The following is a 19,212-nucleotide window of genomic DNA, read 5'->3' as shown; positions in this document are numbered from 1 at the left end:
GAAGAGAATATAGAGAGAAAGAGGAAAGAAGACAGAGCAAAGACAAGAATAAGAAGAGAAAAGGAGAAAGAAAGAAGAAGAGATAGAAAAGAAGAGACAAAGAAAAGAAGAAAGAAAGAAAGGAAACGAAAGAAAGAAAGAAAAGACGAAAGAAGAAAGAAGAAAAAAGAAAAAAGAAGAATGAAGGAAAAGAAAGAAAGAGAAGAAAAAGAGAAAGAAAGAAAAAGACAGGAAAAAGAAAGAAAGAGAAGAAGAAGAAAGATGAAGAAAGAGAAAGAAGAGAAGAAAAAGAGAGAGAGAAAGATAAGAAAGAAGAAAAAGAAAGAAAAGAAAAGAAATAAAAGAAAAGAAAAAATAAAAGGAGAGAAAGAAAGGAAAAGAGAAGAGAAGAGAAGAAAGTTAAAGGAAAGAAGAAAAGAGAGAAAGAGTAAAGAAAAGAAAGGAAAGAAGAAAAAGAAAGAAAAGAAAGAAAGAAAAAGAACAGAAAAGAAAGAAAAGAAAAGAAAGAAAGAAAAGAAAAGCGAAAAGAAAGAAAGAAAGAAAGAAAGAAGAGAAAGGAAAAGAAAGAAAGAAGAAAAGAAGAAAGAAAAGAAAAAGAAAGAGAAACGAAAGAGAAAAGAGAAAAGAAAAGAAAGAAAAAAAACGAAAGAAAAAAAAGAAAAGAAAAGAAGAAGAAAGAAAGAAAGACTAAGCAAGAAAGAAGAGACAAGAAAGAAAGAAAGAGCAAGAAAAGGAGAAAGGGGAAAGAAAGAAAGAAAGAAAGAAAGAAAGAAAGAAAGAAAGAAAGAAGAGACGAAAGAAAGAAAGGAAGGAAGACATGAGAAGAAACAAAGAAAGAAAACACCGCCATCTAGTGGCCTTATACTGCATATACATTTAACCTCGATTTTTTTAAATTACATACCAGTTTTTAATCCGTATATCGAGTTAAAATTCGTGTTTCGACATTTATGCGTAAAAAAAACAACGAAATATTTTTCAATGCAGTTAGAGTACAAAGAAGGAGCGTCACTTCCGGCTTTATAGGGCGGGGCAGAGCGGAAGTGGCATTAATATGAGGAAGCTGAAAGTGGGTTAGCTGATGAGAGAAAAGGAGGTTGTGCGAGAGCCAGAAAGGGAAAAGAAACACCCGACATCTTTCCTTTAGCCTCGAATCGCTTCTGTTTTACCCTTTTTTTTATCTATACGTATAATCCTTCGGAGCGTTTGTTTGGATTTCTTTCGAAAAACCTGGAAAGAAAAATCAGTTCGTCGCCTCAGATTCAGACATCCGAAACGCTAAGATAACCTGTGCTAAGCTAACCTGTGCTAAGCTAACATAACCCAAGTTAAGTATTCGTTTCATAACGTTTTACCTTTCCGTTCTTTTCTTCCGTTTTGTTTCTTAGTCAAATAGCAAATAGCTATACTTAAAAATAAAACACAAACAAACGAACAAAAAAAAAAGTTTATATAATTGTTTAGATACAATTTTCTAGCGCGCGCGCACTGATTTTAACACCGGATCTGATTTTGTATTTAAAAGCTAAATCGGGCTTACGTGTTGTTTATAGCTCAAGGTCTTCTGCACTGCACTGAGGATAACATAGCCGGCGTTATTTCTTTGAGAAAAGGGTGTAATTGGAAGAAAGTAAGAGGAAAATGGCCGGTGTGAACAGTGTAGAAGCGGTGAAGCGTAAGATTAAAGTTCTTCAGCAACAGGCGGATGAAGCCGAGGAGAGAGCCGAAGTCCTGCAGAGGCAGCTCGAAGAGGAAAAACGTTCCAGGGAGCAGGTAAACACACAGAAATCAATAAAGTTATTAAATCAGCAAGATGCTTGTGTAAAGGAGTCATCGTGTTAAACTGACTCGTGTGGTTTAGATCCACTTGTTCAAAGGAAGTTGTGAAAAGACGCCGTTATGTTAACACTGATCAAGTCGATTCTTCACTCTGATTGGTCAAGAAGCCGTTTCGTTTTCAGTGGAAAGCACCTCTTGTTTCTACTAAAGGTTTATAATAAAGGTGATGAAAGTAACGGGAGATGTTTTTTGTACTTTTGCTTTCGAGACTGTCATCCATGCCATCTTTTGCTGTGGTATTTTATTCCTGTGTATACACATTTTTATATAAGGAGTCTCCAGTCTCGGTGCTTTCAGACGTTGGGAGAAAGCCCGATGGATGGATGGATAACTGGACACCTACTAGAAGTTATTTACAGAATTTAGCAGACATTCTTATCCAGAGTGATGTACACTTTATCTCATTTTTTTATACAAGTCAGCAATTGAGGGTTAAGGGCCTTGCTCAGGGGCCCAGCAGTGGCAGCTTGGTGGACGTAGGAATCAAACTCATAACCTTCCGATTGGTAGCCCAACACCTTAACCACTAGGCTACCACACTAGGCTTCTGAGTAGAAGTGCAAATACTAGAAAAAAATGTGCAAAGGAACAAGTGCAGATAATAAAAAGTATAGTGAGTATGTGTATTAGAATGCTATGGGCAAAATAGGAATATGTGCCAGTTGCATAGACAATATGTCTAAGTTATATATGTTGTGCAAATGTGTGCATTATGTACATTGCACGTACAAGAGTAACCAAGAAATCTACAGCGTATGTACAGATAGTATACATAGATGGATGTAAACTAGGGTTAGTGACGAATGTACAGAGTGGAGAGGTAATGACTGTTTTACAGCTTCTTATGCATAATAAAAATTCGACATTTAAATGTAACTGAGTGGGTAAAAAGGTCAGTGTGTGAGTAACGATCAAGTTAACAATAGTAATGCTTGCTTTACTTTACACTATTATTGAAAAATGATCAGCTTTTGAACGGTGAAGGAAACTCGTTGATTTTTTTTAACAGCTCAACCCAAGAGTTTTATTCCTCACTAAATATCTGCACAAGTTAAAAAGGTAAATGTAAACTGCAGGAGCTGTAGCCTGATTGACTGCTGCCGCAACAATGGGGTATCATATTTTCCAGCTTAAGATGCTATGTTTTGATGATAAATAGCATCGTTGCTGTCTTGCAGCAATGTCAATTTGTATATGAAGGTATAAATATTATGTATTAGAGATTACATAATGTTAGCATTGCCAGGGGGTGGGTTTGCAGATGCTTTGGGGTCCTCAGTTTAGGAAAACAAAAGTTAAAGAAAAACATCAGCAGAATGGTTAGTAATTTCTGGTATTATTCACCAGGGTTACCTTGGGGGCTAAACAAAGAGCAGTTGGACTGGTTGATTTGGTTCTTCAAGAAAAGAAAAAATTCATCATACGGAGTTGTCACTCTAATAGCGACGGTGTCAGACTTCTGTGTCTGACCTTTGTTGGGAATGTCAGTCTAGGAAGAAGGAGGTTTCCAGTCTCTGGGGTCATGCCCATCTGCAACAGGAAATGTGCTTGCCAACTGATTACAGGCCCTCATTTGGCCCGGAGCCAGACAGGAAGCAATGCTCACCACATCAACATCCGGTTTTGCAGATTTGAAATGCAAAATACCCCTGCTCTCCAGGGGAAGCACACTTTGACCTATAAGAAGATGCTCTTTCGCTTAAATTTTTTTTATTTTTTGTTATTTTTAGCAGTGGATAAATATTGTGTTGAGAGAGTGCATTTTCATATCTCCATGGCAATAGTGTTTGCATTAAGCAGAGTTGGTGAGTTTATCTCCCACACAAGCTGTCACAGCATTGCCATGGCAGCAGTGTTTCACTTTCCCATTGCCCGTTTGTCATATTTCACACTTGGCTTATTGTGGTTGCATATTTTGACCTACTTGTGGGGACCCATGGTATGTGCAAGTGTTTTGGGTTTCTGGTAGCCCAAAAGGCCCCTAAACAAATAATTATTTTTCATCTGGTTCTCATCTTCCTTTAGACACACTAGGGATTTGTTTTTCTTTTTCAACGGAAACTTGGGCTTGGACTTAAATGATTTGGATTTTTATAGGTAAAGCATAGCCAGGCATGATGTCTATTCAAAGTGAACTATGAGAACCACTGAGCTTATTTAAAAACAAAAGACTGTGTATGAGGGAGATCGACAGACAGAGATCAGTCATGCTAAGTTGTCCACTGAGCTGTGTGAAGGATGAATGTTGAACTCTCATTCATGTTCTCTCTCCCCCTCCCTCATTCTTTCTCTCTGTCTTGAATGTAGGCCGAGTCGAACGTTGCTTCTCTGAACAGGCGCATCCAGCTGGTCGAAGAGGAACTGGATCGAGCTCAGGGGAGGCTCACCACAGCTTTGCAGAAACTGGAGGAGGCAGAGAAGGCTGCAGATGAGAGCGAGAGGTGTGTTTGTGTGCTCAATCTCAATAAGCCAAGCCCTAAACACTGAATTATTGAGACCAATGGATGTATTTTTATATGATCGACACGTTAGTGCGTTGTGGTGTTACATGATGTGTGACTCAAGGCTGCATTCCAGTTCTGGTCTTATCTCCATTCTTAACATATCAGCGGGTGCCAGGTCTTATGCAATACAGCTGATTTAAACCTCGCTTTAGGACACATTTCCTCCAGAAAACCCAGTTAGACTAAATCCAGACCAACTAGTTAAAAAAATATCTGGGTCTGAATATAATTCATAAAATGATACCGTAGCATAAAGATTCTACAGAGTAAATTTCCATGAGGTTTAAAGTTTGTGCACAAATAAAGCTAGATTTGGCAAATTAGATTAAAACTCTTGGTTGTTTTTGGATGAGACTTGCAGTATTTTGCACTTCTCTGTTAAGCGTGTGTGTGCAGCTGGACACTGAGTTAAATCAAGTGCGAGCTCCCCTGCTGGGCAAATCCCTGGGAGGATCTGTCATCACTAGCTGGGCTGAGCTGTTTGGCTGTATCTTGATACTTAAGGAAAAGAGATCACATTTAATATTCATATATATTTGCAGCAATTATACTATACCATTACATCATCAGCAGTGTGGAGTAGGTTTGGTTTCAGGATTGGACAGTTAGCGAAGTAGCATTATCCAAATTTGTTATCGGACGCTTTGCCAAAACACTTCAACGATGCTTTATATGGCCGGTCAACATATCACAGTTTTACTGTCATACCTTGAAAATGTAAAACTTTAGCACGGGCAAAAAGTGGGCAAGTTTTACATTAACATCGTTTGTTTGATATAGGTGCTTGGATGTGCCAGTTAATGTTGGAAACGACTTGTCGTTGGTCTGACAGTTCAAATGTTTTGTTTACACACGTCTCAGGGGCATGAAAGTGATTGAAAACAGGGCTCTAAAGGATGAAGAGAAGATGGAGCTGCAAGAGGTCCAGCTGAAGGAGGCCAAGCACATTGCAGAGGAAGCCGACCGCAAATACGAGGAGGTTAATTTTTTCCTCGAGCCGTTTCTGCTTTCTAGCTGAAGCCTGCTCCTTGTCTCTAAGCGCGTCTCTGTGTGTGTGTTTGCAGGTGGCTCGTAAGCTTGTCGTCATCGAGGGTGATTTGGAGCGCACAGAGGAGCGAGCAGAAGTTGCTGAGGCGTGAGTCAGGCTTTCAGTCATCATAGAGACACACACATTCACACACACCAGGCGTTCTTACTGGCCAATAGACCAAATCACACACACCCAGCCTACTCTAACCATTTATGTGTAGAAGAGCTAATTTTGCATTTTACCCTGCACACATGGGTGACTTTGCTTTATTTAAAGCTGGCAGGTTACATTTTAGAGTTCCTCTTTTAGCTCGTTGAGCCTCCAAATTAACATCTGATTCACCCATCACCATTTAGCAGCCTTAAAAAGCCCTCGCCAGAGCCATTAGGAGCCTTGTCCTGTAAAGCAGTGCCTTTAAGTTTTTTTTTGTTTTGTTTTTTTTGATAAATTTTTTTGTTAATTGCATGTTTTTAGCACACATCAAGAGCAACCCCACCTTTATGTCTTGATCTAAAAAAAAAAACAACGAAAAAACAAACGAACAAAAGACGTATATTTGAAGCTTAAGTGCATAATGAGTTTTTAAATGCAGCTCTTGAATAAAGTGCTTACTTTATTCAGAACACCATAAAAGTGGGAATGCTGTAAGTATCATGACTCAACATTACCTGTGCTTCCTCCTTTTCCCATCTGTGCGACCGTGTGCATGTTCTGAAACCTCCCACACACCAATCCCTACCTGCATGCGCTTTGGGTCTGCCCTGTCACGCATCGCTTCTCCTACTTCCTCTTCCTCCCCCTACCCGTCGCATAAAACAGCAATAGACGCAGATTGGAGGAGCTGCTGAGGAATTACGACCAAACGCTGAAGAGTCTGCATGCAGCTGAAGACAAGGTACTGGCCCAGTTCTGTTTCCCAGCGGGTTCCTCTTACAGGCCCCGGGGATAAGCGAAAGTGGGCCTCGGATTAATCCTTTATACCAATTTGGCAGAACGGGTATTTCTGTCAAACCGAGGGCTCCGTGACCATGCCACATGTGCCTTTGTTTTTCAATAGAGGGTTAGAGAGGTTCAGAAAGGTGTTTGAAAAAAATCCCCCCCCACTGCCCCGGCTACTCTCGTCCTCCTGTTCACCCATCTGCTCACCTTCCTTTCAACTTTTCTTGTCTAAGTGAATGATCTGTGTGGTTTACGCTTACTTAAACTGCATGGATGTGGTTCAGTCTTTTTCACTCTGATCATTTCCACTCCAGTTTTTGGTTGCCTGCGTTACAGTTGACTATTTTTAGTTCATGTAGAACCCAACATGGCTCCTTTCTGTTGAGGGATGAACTAACTACACCCAGATCATGCACTAGCAGTCCATAGTGTGTGTGTTTTTTGTTTCTCTCTCTCTCTCTCTCTCTCTGTGTGTTCTGTTATAAATTTGTCTTTCTTTTTTGTGCCCCCTCCCCTCTTTCCCTTCTGTCATTTTTATTCCCATAAACTCTTGCTTTCATTACCTTTTCAAAAACATTTATTTCCCCCCACCTCCCCTTCTCATTTTGACTTTTGATCTTTCAAATTTCTTTCTACTCTTTCCTTTACCTTCCCTTCTCTCTGTCAAACACCCAAATGTGAAATAAAATAAAAAAAACTGCAGCAAATGTGCGGAATTGGAGGAGGAGCTGAGAAATGTCACCAATACCTTAAAGTCCTTGGAGGCCCAAGCTGAGAAGGTAGGAAATGAGGGAAGGAGAACCTGTGCATGCTTGTGGGATTATAAACAGTTCTGAGAAGTTCTTAAGCTCTAAGATACTACAGTGTTTTTGGAAAAACTGATTCCAGACTCGGACGTACGGGCCTCGTTTTGCTTATCGGCAGCACACAAGCCCAGCCTTATCAAAACTCCCTGGCTGTTTAGTCATGTTAGTCACAGGCCTCTGTGCTGCTTACGTGTATGATTTGAAACAGTTTTGTCTTTTTATATATATTGTATATTTATATTTATTGTGTGTTTGTGTAAGAACAGTCATGGGTAGATGGGTAATATAGCCACCAAATTGCCTGCTTTGAAATGTTTATTAAAGATATTAGAGTTTTTGTCTTATATCCACATACGAGCAAGTATTTATTAAGAATGTCCTTATCTTATTCAGTGTTTGCTAACGAGACCACACAGTATTTCACAATGTTCCTGTATGATCTGTTGCTGGTCATATTTCGAAAACCTCTAACACAAGAAAACGTCGTCATAGAAACCGTCACTGAGGATAGAAACCATGTGAGTCAGTGTTCGTATAGTGGGTTAGTATTGTGCTCAGTGTAGACAAGTACAGTTAATATAAACTGCATTTAACATTTTAAGTTGATTTTTCGTTAGCCTTTTTTTTTTTTTTTTCTTCTTCTTTTATTTTCCCACTTCATCCGAGAGCCTGTTTGTACCTGACATGAGTGTTTTCATGTACTTGTGCTGGAACAAGATATGTTTTAACTTGTAGAGCTGTAACTGTATGTGTTAATAATAGTTTAAAAAAAAACCTATATTTTGTTCTTTAGAAGATCCAGGAGCAGGAAATGCTGTTAAAAATCCCTTCGATCTGCAGAACATTGTCCAGCTCCTGATAGCGCCGTGTTGACCACTGTGTGGTCTTAGAAATTCATAAGCTTGTATTTGTATTCAGTTTGGATTTGTTCACTGCTTCTTAGATCCCCACCCTGTTTGTAAAACCGTGTCATTTAGCATTGCATCAGTACTCTAGATAATTTCGGCTGTGTGAGCGAGTCCTCCGTCCGACTCAGCTAACTCTGTGGAGGACACCCCCCCACCCCCCAGCACTCATCCTGAAACCTCAAGGGTGGTCATTTATAAATAGCTTGGCCTCTGTCTTTAACTTCTGCCAATGACAGGAATGCAGAACTGGTAGTGTCTCTTAGTTTACTGGAGAACAGTGTAGAATGAAGCTGCATGTACAGGGTTTTTCTTGTACAGGGGTTTTCTTGTGAATGTGGCCCGTAGATTAGGTGCCCATGCGTTGTCTGGAATCAGGTGGATCAGTGAACTTAACTTAAGGTTTATACATGAGGTGTTGGTGTGTCTGATAAAACATCTGGTTTTGAACAATGTGGTTCTCTGATTGGCTGCTACCCCTGTTTGTCCATTGCAGTATTCCCAGAAAGAGGACAAGTACGAGGAAGAGATCAAGATTCTCACGGATAAGCTGAAAGAGGTGGGAGTTCAACACCGTTCTACATTGAAATACTTGTTTTTTTTTTCTTCTTCTTCTTCACACTGGCTGTACTTGGCAGTCAAATTGTGTTTGTGGTATCCTGTAAAAATCCCCCCCCCACACACACATTTTAACATGACACGCATCTTCTACATGTAGTTCTGAAAACCTTTCTGATCTGAAATGTCTCCTATGTGAATCTCATCCACTAGCATTTTAAAATCAATGCGAAATCTGACATTGGTATTCGATTACAAATAGAATTGCTTTGCACCATGTTCATCTCGCTCCAACATGCAAGTATTCAACAGCTTGACAAATTAGGACATTTCCTCTATGAGTGTTCTACTTGACTAGCAAGAACTTAGCCATCATAAGCAGAAATCCTTTTTTTAGTGGATTTTGTTTTAGCCACAGTAACATGCGACCAGTTTGCTCCAGACCTCTACACGTCAACTCTGTTGTTTTTTTGTTTTTTTTTTAATGTAAGCATTTGGGTTTGGCATGGTGCATTTTCACCATTTTCAGCAGGTTCATAGTAACGGACCGTTTTTGGACACCTGACCGTTATGGATGTCGATGTTGGTTAAGTTTGCAGTGGAGTTACACATTAAATCTTGCTAAACAGCTTTTGAATCAGGCTTCAAATGCAAAACAGGAAGTAGTTTTACAGAAGCACTTCAAACGCAGAGAGGCTGTTTTCAGCAACATCCTTTTCTTTCAGTTCATTTCTTCTGCATGCACAACACTAAACTAGCACCTACTGGCATTATTGTTTGTCAGCTGTTTTCAGATTATAACTCCAATGCCAAACTTGCTAACCTAGCTGATTGCTTTTGGCAAAAGAAGAAACTTTTGTACATTAGTTTGTTTGCTTTTTTCCCCTTATGAATTGTTGCTGTAAAATGTATGTTTTGATTTTTACTTGTCTGGTAAATTTGACACGTCTTGGCTGTTTTTCTCTTCAGGCCGAGACCCGTGCTGAGTTTGCAGAAAGATCGGTGACCAAACTTGAGAAGACTATCGATGATTTGGAAGGTAGGCAGCCTGGACCTCACTTTGTTAATATCTTGCCTCAAACCTCTTCAAACCATTTTGTCGTCTGACATCTGTGTGTACGTCCACAGATGAACGCACAGAAACTGAGTGCAATGCCATTAGGGAAGAGTTGGACCATGCTCTTAATCACATGAACTCCATGTAAATACTTAGCATGTGTTTGCAGTGAAGTGAGCTGCATGTACGCTTCCCAAACAAACACTCTTTAAACCCCTTAGACAGATCGTAAGACAGCTGTCCTATGTCCAATAAATAACTGTAAGCTTTTTATCAAGCACCTGATGCACAATTAAAAATGACTTTGGTTACTAATAATGATTCCTGCAACTCCTATGAGTTTTTTTCCTTTTGCATTGTGGTTCCTAAATGGAAGATTCATGGTACATAACACGGTAGAACAGATGAAAATAAGCCTGTAGTTGCCCACCTACACACATTAGGCGGTTACATCACAACCTTATTGATTGCTCTTGGCATGGTGCTGTGAAGCTCAGAGAGCTGTGCTTAGTTGTAGTTAAGGTTGGTGTGTGTGTGTGTGTGTGTGTGTTTCACTCACTGCACAGAATAACAGGATTAGCAGCATGATGAGTGATTTCCTGCATGGTGTTGAACTGGAGTGCAGAGGGGCATGGGGGAGTGTGTGTGTTTGTTCTAAGGATGCACTAAATGCATAAAGATGATCATTTACACAGTCGATGTATGAGCAAGTATTCATTTGTATCATAACATTTTGGATTATATTTTATCGTTACATAAGTGCTTCGCTTTAATGGAAATGTACAGTATTTGGCTGGATATTGGCTTTGATTAGCTCATTATTTAATGCTCAATACCCGAAGCTGACCAGTATCACAGTTTATTGAATAAATACAGCCCTTTAGAACACAGCTTGGACGTCAAGGCAACCGTGAGCACACTGACTGCAGTGTTTCAATCCACTTTAGGATCTCGCTCGCTCTCTCTCTCACCTACATTCTCTTCCTCCCACTCTCTACATTGCCTTTGCTAGCAGCTCATTCCTGAAAGCCAGGACTCTGTTCATTCCCTGTCACTGCTCAGTCCACTGTGATTTCATCACTTTCTGGCATGGAGTTACTTTGTATCTCTCTCTCACACACTCACTCTTTCTCACTCTCGCTCACTCGCCAAGTTGTCGTCAGTATGAAAATATTTATCTGATGGGATCATTGACTGAGGTTTCCATTTTCATTAATCCAATAAATTTTCGAGGGCTGTTCTCTCTCTCTCTCTCTCTCTCCACCCCAAACACTATTACGTTAATGATTTAAAAACCTCTAGTTCACTAGTGACACGGTTTACATATATGATTCAAGGAATTCGCTTTAAAGCAGCAGTGTCTAATCTTATCTTCAAAGGTCCGTTGTGGGTGCAGGTTTTCATTCCAGCCAAGCGGAAGCCACACCAGAGTCTACTAAAAGCCAAGAACAACTAATTAAACAGGTGGAATCAGGTGTGGCTTCTGCTTTGTTGGAATGAAAACCTGCACCCACACCGGCCCTTTGTGGATAAGATTGGAGACCGCTGCTTTAAAGCCTTGTATCTTGTGCCTTAGTTTATGCAAAGGCAGTTGTTTGATGTAGGTATGCAGTGTTATGGTCTTCATTTGTGATCTCGTGTGGAGATTGTAGGTTCCAGAGTTGAAACACAGCTAATTATATGTTAAGGCTGACATTAGGAAAGCAGGTCTAGCAAGGATTAAACCACAGAAAGGGAGAATTTCAGCTTGAGGTGGTTATGAAAGCCATGTTTTCCTCTTCTCTTCTTTAGTAATTTAGTAAAAGCGGTGTTTGTGGTCCTGGTTAAGATCTGAAATTTAAAACATCAGGACTTTATTAGGTTCAGACGCCGATGGAGATCCCCAATGAGCTAGCCAGAAGGGACGATGGCAAGGAAAGCCCCCTGAGATGACACACTTTGAGACGAACCAGATAGGCAGTAGCAGTTGTGATTTTGTGCTGATGAAAGGGTGAGACTCAAATGCTGAGGCATATAGTTTGTTTTTTTGGGAAGTGGAAATCTTTAGAGAATCCATGTGTGGGACCAGCAGCAGAAGATGAGTCAGAAGCGAAGCAGAAGTGTCTGGAGGGCAACATGATCCACAACAGTAAACATTGTATAGATTTACAGAATAGCTTAAAGGTAGTACATATGGTGTACCAGCATCCCAACAATCTTGTCTACTAACACGCGAGCCTTCTAAGAACCGGTTTGCCTTTCCATGGGCTAGAGAGCCATCACAGGACCAAGTCTTGCGTCACTGTATACGTCTCATCTTACCCAGCAACGTTAGCACAGCAGCGGCAAACACAACATGAACAATGGCGGATGTTGCTTTACTGTTAATGCTCATGGCTTTGCGAACCTACATTGGCATCCAAACGTGGCGAATCCAACGTGTACGTGCAGCTCCATGTAATCTGTATAAACGGAGGTTGCACTCGAGAGTAACAAAGTAAATTTTATCAACACAGAAAAAAGTTAGCCTTAGCATGTAGCTATCTACTATCATGTGTGCTGATAACTGATCATATTGCTGTAAAGTAAGTTTATTAAACATTAGTATACTTAAGGTACATTATCAAAGGCACTAACAGTAGCCCCGCCCCCAGCTCCTGATGCAAGCGGTTCTTTTGTCTAGACCAGCAACGTTTTGGTGCTACTTAAGAACCACTTTTCCTGGTTCAGAGCTGGTGCTTTGGGTGTCAAAAGAAAGAACTGGTTTTAAATTAGGCTCCGAACCAGCACTCAAACTGCCTCGGTGGAAAAGGGGCATAATAGTAACATTTTTATTGGACTTGTTGGTATTGAGATGTACGTAATGAGATCATCAAGAGCTTAGCTGTCTTTTATTTAAAGAGTCATTTGAATTCTTTCAATGTCATTCTACATGTTAATGGACAGAGTGGACTGTTCAAAACCACAATCATTGTCTGTAGAAAATCTAAGGACCTAGTTGCTGAACATTTGAGTTTAGGTTTTGTGATTTATAAAAAAAAAAAAAAAAACACCACTAAGATTTATTCCCCATTTTACACTTGCAACAAATATTTAACAGGTTCCAACATGGCTTGATTTTATTATGTTTATTCATTCAGATCAAATTTCATAACCAGTCGTGTCCTCATGTGGGAATTATGCTTTAGGAATCAGATTTCAGTTCCCTTTTTACGTTCGTCTCCGATGCACCAACATCGGAATATGAAAGCATGTCCACATCCTGTTTAAGGCATTCTGAAGGATATTTGATGTGTCTCTGGAAGCAGGCGTGATCTTTCTCACACCTCTCCTTTTGCATGTTGTTTTGCAGAGAGGCTCGCCACCGCTAAAGAGGAGAACATCAAGATCCACGCCACGCTCGACGCCACCCTGCAGGATCTCAACAACTTCTAAAAAATTCCGCCCCCTCTCATTCCCTTCCTCACCCCATCTTTCTCCCCACTTTACCCCATTCGGTTATTGCTGGGTGGCTGAACAAGGGCGTTCCTTTTCTTTGGTGTTGGTAGCACTTTAGCTTCATTCCTAACTTTCCAGCTTCAGCCCTCAGCATTTTCCTGGTTTCCCTTAATTTTTTTTTTATGTATCTAGGTGTTTGTTTTTTTTTTCCCCCTCTTTTTTTTTTTTTTTTTTTTTTTTAATTACTATTTTTGTGTAGACTTCCCCCCCCCCCTTCTTTAAAAGGGGCTGCATATGATAAGGCACCAAAGTCTGCAATTCAAAATACTCCTGATTTTGATTGATTCATTCCGTAATTATATGCGATTAGGTAATGAGATGAGACCACGTTCATTTTTTTTTTTCCCTTTCAGATTTCTGTATTCCGGTTGGTTTACTTGTCCCACAGTGCAATATTAACACAATATAGTATAAAGATTTGGAAAGGTTGCAGTGACTCTGTAATCGAACTATTTTTTTTTCCTGCCACATTCGTTTTAACACTTGAGCACTTCATTATAACACATTTGTATTTTACTGTGCCAGTGACCTGCAGGACTATTCTAATATCATATTGTACTCTTAGCCATGCGTTTTGCTTAGAAAAGAGTTAAGCCCCATTTATTAATCATGCTGAAACATCTGTCTTTTTTTTATTAGTTTGTTTTTTTTCTTGTTCTGCAAACAAAACAAAAGCGACCAACTCTGAACGGTTTGGAATCAGCCTTTCCATTTCTTTAGGTCTTGGGTGTAGAGCAACAAACACTAGGCATCAGATTTGAGTTTGGTCTAAGATGAGAAAAATGGCCAAGTTAGACACGGGGACGTCACATTTCCACTGCCAAAATCATGGTGAAAGGGTCAAATAGAGAGGGTGAGAGAGAATAGTGAAAGGTATTATCTCTTCAGTGTACACATGTAGAGTGAGTTAAGTACTTCAAAGCACCAAGAACCTTTTTAACTGGAATTGCAAAGTTCAGGATGTAAACATTTTGCTATCAGTGTTTCATTGTAATAATGACGAGATCAAAAATTGAATTTTTTTTTTAAATAAAGTACTATAACACTTAACTTTGTGACTGTTTATTTTAGCCAAGAATATTCATGGGAAGATCAAATCTAATCATGGCAAAGAGTCTGAGGAGGTCTCGGATACCAAGAATCAAACGTGTGTGTGCGGTTTTTCATCCTAACCTCTTGTCATCATTTTTAATGGACTTTAACAGCCAATGAAGTAAAGTTTTATTTAACACTGTCAGCAAATATACATAGTGTATGGCCACCTGATCATCAAACCCATATATAATTCTATTACTGTTGAAAACTAATAGAATTTCCCTTTTCTGAAACCAAGGCCCAAACCGGTTACAGCATGACGGTGCCCCTGTGCACAAAGCGAGCTCTATAAACACACGGTTTAAGTTTAGAATGAAGGAACCCGAATGTCTGTACAGAGCACGACTGACCTGAACCCCTTTGGGATGAACTGAAACGATGATCAGTACCTGACCTTATTAATGCTCTTGTGGCTTAATGAACACAAATCCCAGCAATCTAGTGGAAAGCCATAACAGGATATAGAAGGTTAGTAATTCTAACACAGTCTCTTGTCTTTCGTGCTATTTTTTTCATCATGTTTAAGTCTCTAGACATTTTTTTGGATTTTATGTAAATCACTAAAGTGTTTCTCGACGTATCTGATTTCTGATCGAAATGCAGAAGGAAGGCAAATGAGATGGAGGCATGTGTGGAATACCAAACTAATGGCTCTGCTGTCGTCACTTGATATCGATGGTCTAGTGCATAAATGATATTACAAGCTGAATGAAACAATCATGAATGTCTTGAATTCCATTTCTGTGTTGTAGAGCATTTGGAATAAAATCATCCGTCGATATAAAATCTGCACCACAGGGTTGGAACATTTTAATGAATAATCCGGATTCTCTCTTTATTATCCTTGGAAACTTTAACAGGGCAAAACTAACACTTGAACTTCCAAAATACAGACAGCATATTAATTGTCCCACAAGGGAGAAAAATACACTGGGTCATTGCTACACAATTCTTAAGGACGCATATCGCTCTGTACCCAGGGAAGTCTTGGGGAACTCAGATCACTGCTTGGTTCATCTTATTCCAACATACAGGCAGAAACTAAAATCTACTAAGCCTGTAGTCAAAACAGTGAAGAGATGGAACAGTGAGGCAAAGCAGGAGCTACAAGACTACAAGTATCTTTGAGGCTGGAACTGACAGCCTGAATGAACTGACTGACTCTGTGCTACAGAGCTTACATCAGTTTTTGTGAAGACGTGTGTGTGTGCGCGCCAACCGAAAACTTCCTCAAATTCTGTAACATCAAGCCATGGTTCGGGGCCAAACTGAAAAAACTTCGAGATGCCAAGGAAGATGCCTACAGAGGTGAGGACAAAACTCTGTATAAGCAGGTCAGGAAGCTACTGACAAGAGCTCAGAATAGCCAAAAGAAGCTACTCTACAAAGCTGAATAATGCAGGGTTGTTCGCTGAAAACCTGCTTGTGTGGAAAGGCCTGCAAGACATCACGAGCTACAAGAGATCACTGCATTGTCTTGTGTAGTCTGTACTTTTTTAGAGTCCCAAACAGCTGGAACCAAATTCTGATTCTGATTTTGTTTAAACTTGTCATCCTTCTGGAGGGTTGGGTTTTCTGTGTATACAAACTGTGACACAATTAAACAGGAGTAAAAAAAACAACAACAAACAGTTTTAATAAGATATTAGGCCACCTGAAGATTCTAGAAATTTCTGGAACTGTACTTGAGTAATGAACACGGTTCCTTTTTCTCGGTTGGTGTAGAACGCTTCCCCAAAATCTCCCAGTGATGTTCAGTATGGTTGAGATCTGATGAAATATAAATCGCATGCTATTGCGTCGGATTTCATACGACGTTATCTTTATTTTCATCAGACCACAAAGAGACCGTTTATATTAGGAATACTAATGTTTAGCCAATTTATTTGGAATAATTACAAGTGAGAGAATCACATTCAAGCAAATCTGTTAAGGTTCAATGGACTTGCTTTGGCACTATGGGGATCGGTTCTCTTAATTGCTCTTAAAAATATATGAATGTAAATAGCAACATAATGTTTTGCAAATCGTAATATAAATGCCCGTGAATTTTCAGGATGTCAGAAAAATAACATTTCATAATACAGTACTTTAGTTAGTTCGATAGCTCAATCTTCTGTTCATTGTCCATTTGATTTTATACTATATTGTGTGCATTGGTGCTCCTGTGTCCTCTCCCTAGCTAATGACAACAGTCCCTGGAGCTGTCTGTCGAGAAACGTGACATCTCCGTCGTTCCTTATGGTCCAGTCAAAGTCCACGTCCTGATCCAGACCACATTCAGACTCTGCGTCGTCTACTCCTGAGGAGCAAGAGGTGGACAATAGGAGTCAGTTTACAAACAAGGTGAGCTATTTTCACATGATGAAGCTAATAAACCACCAACTTGGTGCATACTGCCTTTCCAAATCTTTAGAGTCGCTCACAAACAGGAAGTCAGGAAAAATATAAAGCAGTATCTTTGATACAAATAACTGACAATTTTTTTAACTTATTCGAAATTCATATAAAAAATAATTGTCTACTTTGGTAACTTAGTTTTTGGTCATTGTTTGGTTGCGTCTTTTGTGAGTTTCAGGTGGATGGACAGCTATCCCCAAAATATCGATGTAAAAGCATGGTGCACCCACCACCATGCTTCAGAGTTGGTTATTGGTATAATGCAACTTCTACCATGCTACAGAGCTGGTTACTGGTATATTATAATCAAAGTGTTCAATGTTTCCCTCCCTTGTAACTGTCTATTTGAGATACCTGCATAGTTTGTGTTGTTGGCAGTGGTTCTCTCTTACCTGCAGTGAATCTCCATCCCCTCTGAGCCCTGGTTTGCTCAGAAGCCTCCACTCGGACACACACACACTGCTGTGGATATTCACTCCAGAACCACTGTAAATCAGACATGCGCCTGCAGTCACTCACAATCTAGAAGAGAGAGAGAGACAGACAGACAGACAGACAGACAGACAGACAGACAGGCAGGCCAGGGCTGGTTAGCAATAAGCAGTTGATCCAATCATGCAACAGGACTTTAGCTTCTTACAATGAGTTATCGGGTTAAGGTCAAACTCTAATCCGGAAGGACATGAACAAGAAATTACACAAAGTGCTGCTTAATTAAGTGAACCAGGTCCATATTATTCAGGGTTATGTGAAGGTTGTGTGTGTGTACTTTGTAATTCAAATTAAGAATCACATAAATCATTTAGAAATTAGTTTTAATATGTATGTTTTAGTGGCAGGAAGAGGAGTTAAAAAATGTTTCAGAATAAAATTAATGACACGAGGCCTATTCAAACACAATCAACCCTTAAACTTAACCCAAGCTTATTAGTCCATCCGGGTCTAACCAGATACCAACTTACCAAAACACTAGGGTGAGAAATGATCTACCAGTTTGACCAGCTCCTGTGTTTTGACAGCTGGTCTTTGATCAGATTAAGTGGATAATCGGGGTTTACCCCAGTACTCACCCACACGGGTTGAGATGCTCCACACACCGCCTTGCGACAGAAGAAGCCTGAGTCTTGCTGCCTTCTTCTCTCACCCCATCTGATCATCTCTGCCCGGTGCTGCTCTTTGTACTTCCCTGCTCCCAGAAGCTCCTCAAAGTCCAGTCCATGCTCCTAATGATGCGTGGGATTTAAATCAGTTCATATTTTAATTGACCTGAAGTTTATGGAGCAGTAAACGATTACGGATACCTGTGCGTATTGCTCTTTGAGTGGAGCAGAAAGCCGGAGGATACAGCACAGCTTTGGACTCAACCTACACACATGGAAATACATTATTAACAACCTGTACATGCATAAGAGCTTTATGTGGTATCCCAGTGGTTAAGGTGTTGGACTAGTGATCAGAAGATCATGGGTTCGAATCACAGGCTACTGCTGGACCCCTGAGCAATGCCCTTGTTGTACAAAAGGAAATAACTTTGTTTGCTAAATACCATAAATGTTAAATGTAAGTGTATTGATAATAAGACCCATTAGCATTGATTATTTTTGTATTCAAAATAAAAAAGCACCTTTTTTGTATTAAATCGGTCACGTAGTCCTTCCCGGATTTCCGTTTTCCACTGAATAACAAAATAAGTTTTGGATCTGAAGCTGTCATTATATTTCTTTTAATACATTCAAAAATCCGTCATCTGTTTCTGTTACACATGGAAAACTTCCGCGTTCTCTGTGTAGACACGCCCCCTTTTCCTGTGCCAATATCTGATTGGTTAAACGCCTTTTAGACGCAGAATAGTTTAATCGTCCGTTCGTTACGTTTTACCGTAACGTACGTAATACACGAGAAAATACCAAAACCTCAAAGCACGTTTTTTATAAAGCAGAACTATAAAATATCAAATACCGCTTTCAGTTTCTTAAAAGGCGCATTGTATGTGCTGTCTACATTATATAGGTTAAAGTAGATGTATTTTTTTACGCATAAATCTGTAATGTTTTTTTAATCAAAAATCTAAAAAACTGTAGTGTATTTCAAGCTTTACGGTAATAGAATGACTGTCACACCATGTGAGTCAGCAGCTAAAACAGTTACTTTTTATTATTATTATTATTATTATTATTATTATTATTATTATTATTATTATTATTATTATTATTATTATTATTAATTATGATTTTTAAAATTATTATTAATTATGATCTGCAAAAAAAACTTCTATAGAGGACGGGACTGAATTGATTGATATTTTATCTGTTTAATTTTAAGTTATAATAATATGAACATCTCAACTCCATTAAAACTGAAAAATAAAAAAATAAAAAAAATAATTTATGAACGTGTTTGTTGTTCATGTTTTACACCTTTCAGGACTTTTACTATTATTATTATTATTATTATTATTATTATTATTATTATTATTATTATTATTATTCAAAGAAAGACATATATAGAAAATATATATAATATAAGAAATATACATAAATTTATATATATATATAAAATTTTAAACAGACAACATTTTAAAAGTAAAAATAATATCTACAAG

The 19,212-nt window shown here is 39.1% G+C and overlaps 2 protein-coding genes across 3 annotated transcripts; one reads left to right on the top strand and one right to left on the bottom strand.

The window, feature by feature from the left end:
- The first annotated feature begins 1,047 nt into the window (after positions 1–1,047).
- On the top strand, positions 1,048–14,165 carry LOC113640268 (tropomyosin alpha-4 chain-like). 2 transcript variants are annotated; one of them, XM_027142668.2, is made up of 8 exons: positions 1,048–1,773; positions 4,147–4,280; positions 5,205–5,322; positions 5,408–5,478; positions 7,016–7,091; positions 8,520–8,582; positions 9,551–9,620; positions 12,970–14,165. In XM_027142668.2, the coding sequence occupies exons 1-8, from the start codon at positions 1,642–1,644 to the stop codon at positions 13,050–13,052; spliced, it is 747 nt and encodes a 248-aa protein (XP_026998469.1). In that variant the 5' UTR covers positions 1,048–1,641; the 3' UTR covers positions 13,053–14,165. The 2 variants fall into 2 exon arrangements, with proteins under 2 accessions (XP_026998469.1, XP_026998468.1); XM_027142667.2 differs by lacking the exon at positions 7,016–7,091 and adding an exon at positions 6,193–6,268 and having other exon boundaries at positions 1,049–1,773.
- pmvk (phosphomevalonate kinase) lies at positions 13,771–18,421 on the bottom strand. Its single transcript, XM_027142669.2, has 5 exons — positions 18,235–18,421; positions 17,912–17,975; positions 17,681–17,833; positions 17,003–17,132; positions 13,771–16,512 (listed from the first exon to the last, which is right to left on the bottom strand). The coding sequence occupies exons 1-5, from the start codon at positions 18,321–18,323 to the stop codon at positions 16,331–16,333; spliced, it is 618 nt and encodes a 205-aa protein (XP_026998470.1). The 5' UTR covers positions 18,324–18,421; the 3' UTR covers positions 13,771–16,330.
- Between the last annotated feature and the right edge of the window lie 791 nt (positions 18,422–19,212).

The sequence above is a fragment of the Tachysurus fulvidraco genome, chromosome 22 (genome assembly GCF_022655615.1).
Source record: "Tachysurus fulvidraco isolate hzauxx_2018 chromosome 22, HZAU_PFXX_2.0, whole genome shotgun sequence".
NCBI lineage: Eukaryota > Metazoa > Chordata > Actinopteri > Siluriformes > Bagridae > Tachysurus > Tachysurus fulvidraco.
This window is presented reverse-complemented; position numbering and strand designations above follow the sequence as displayed.

What these genes read in the sequence shown, in the direction of transcription:
- LOC113640268 (XM_027142668.2), top strand. Translation starts at nt 1,642, where the DNA reads ATGGCCGGTGTGAACAGTGTAGAAGCGGTGAAGCGTAAGATTAAAGTT. An exon ending in GCTGCAGATGAGAGCGAGAG is followed by an intron (nt 4,281 to 5,204) that starts GTGTGTTTGTGT and finishes CACACGTCTCAG; the next exon opens with GGGCATGAAAGTGATTGAAA. An exon ending in TGGAGGCCCAAGCTGAGAAG is followed by an intron (nt 7,092 to 8,519) that starts GTAGGAAATGAG and finishes TGTCCATTGCAG; the next exon opens with TATTCCCAGAAAGAGGACAA.
- pmvk (XM_027142669.2), bottom strand. Translation starts at nt 18,323, where the DNA reads ATGACAGCTTCAGATCCAAAACTTATTTTGTTATTCAGTGGAAAACGG. An exon ending in ACCGATTTAATACAAAAAAG is followed by an intron (nt 17,976 to 18,234) that starts GTGCTTTTTTAT and finishes CCATGTGTGTAG; the next exon opens with GTTGAGTCCAAAGCTGTGCT. An exon ending in GGGATGGAGATTCACTGCAG is followed by an intron (nt 16,513 to 17,002) that starts GTAAGAGAGAAC and finishes CTTGCTCCTCAG; the next exon opens with GAGTAGACGACGCAGAGTCT.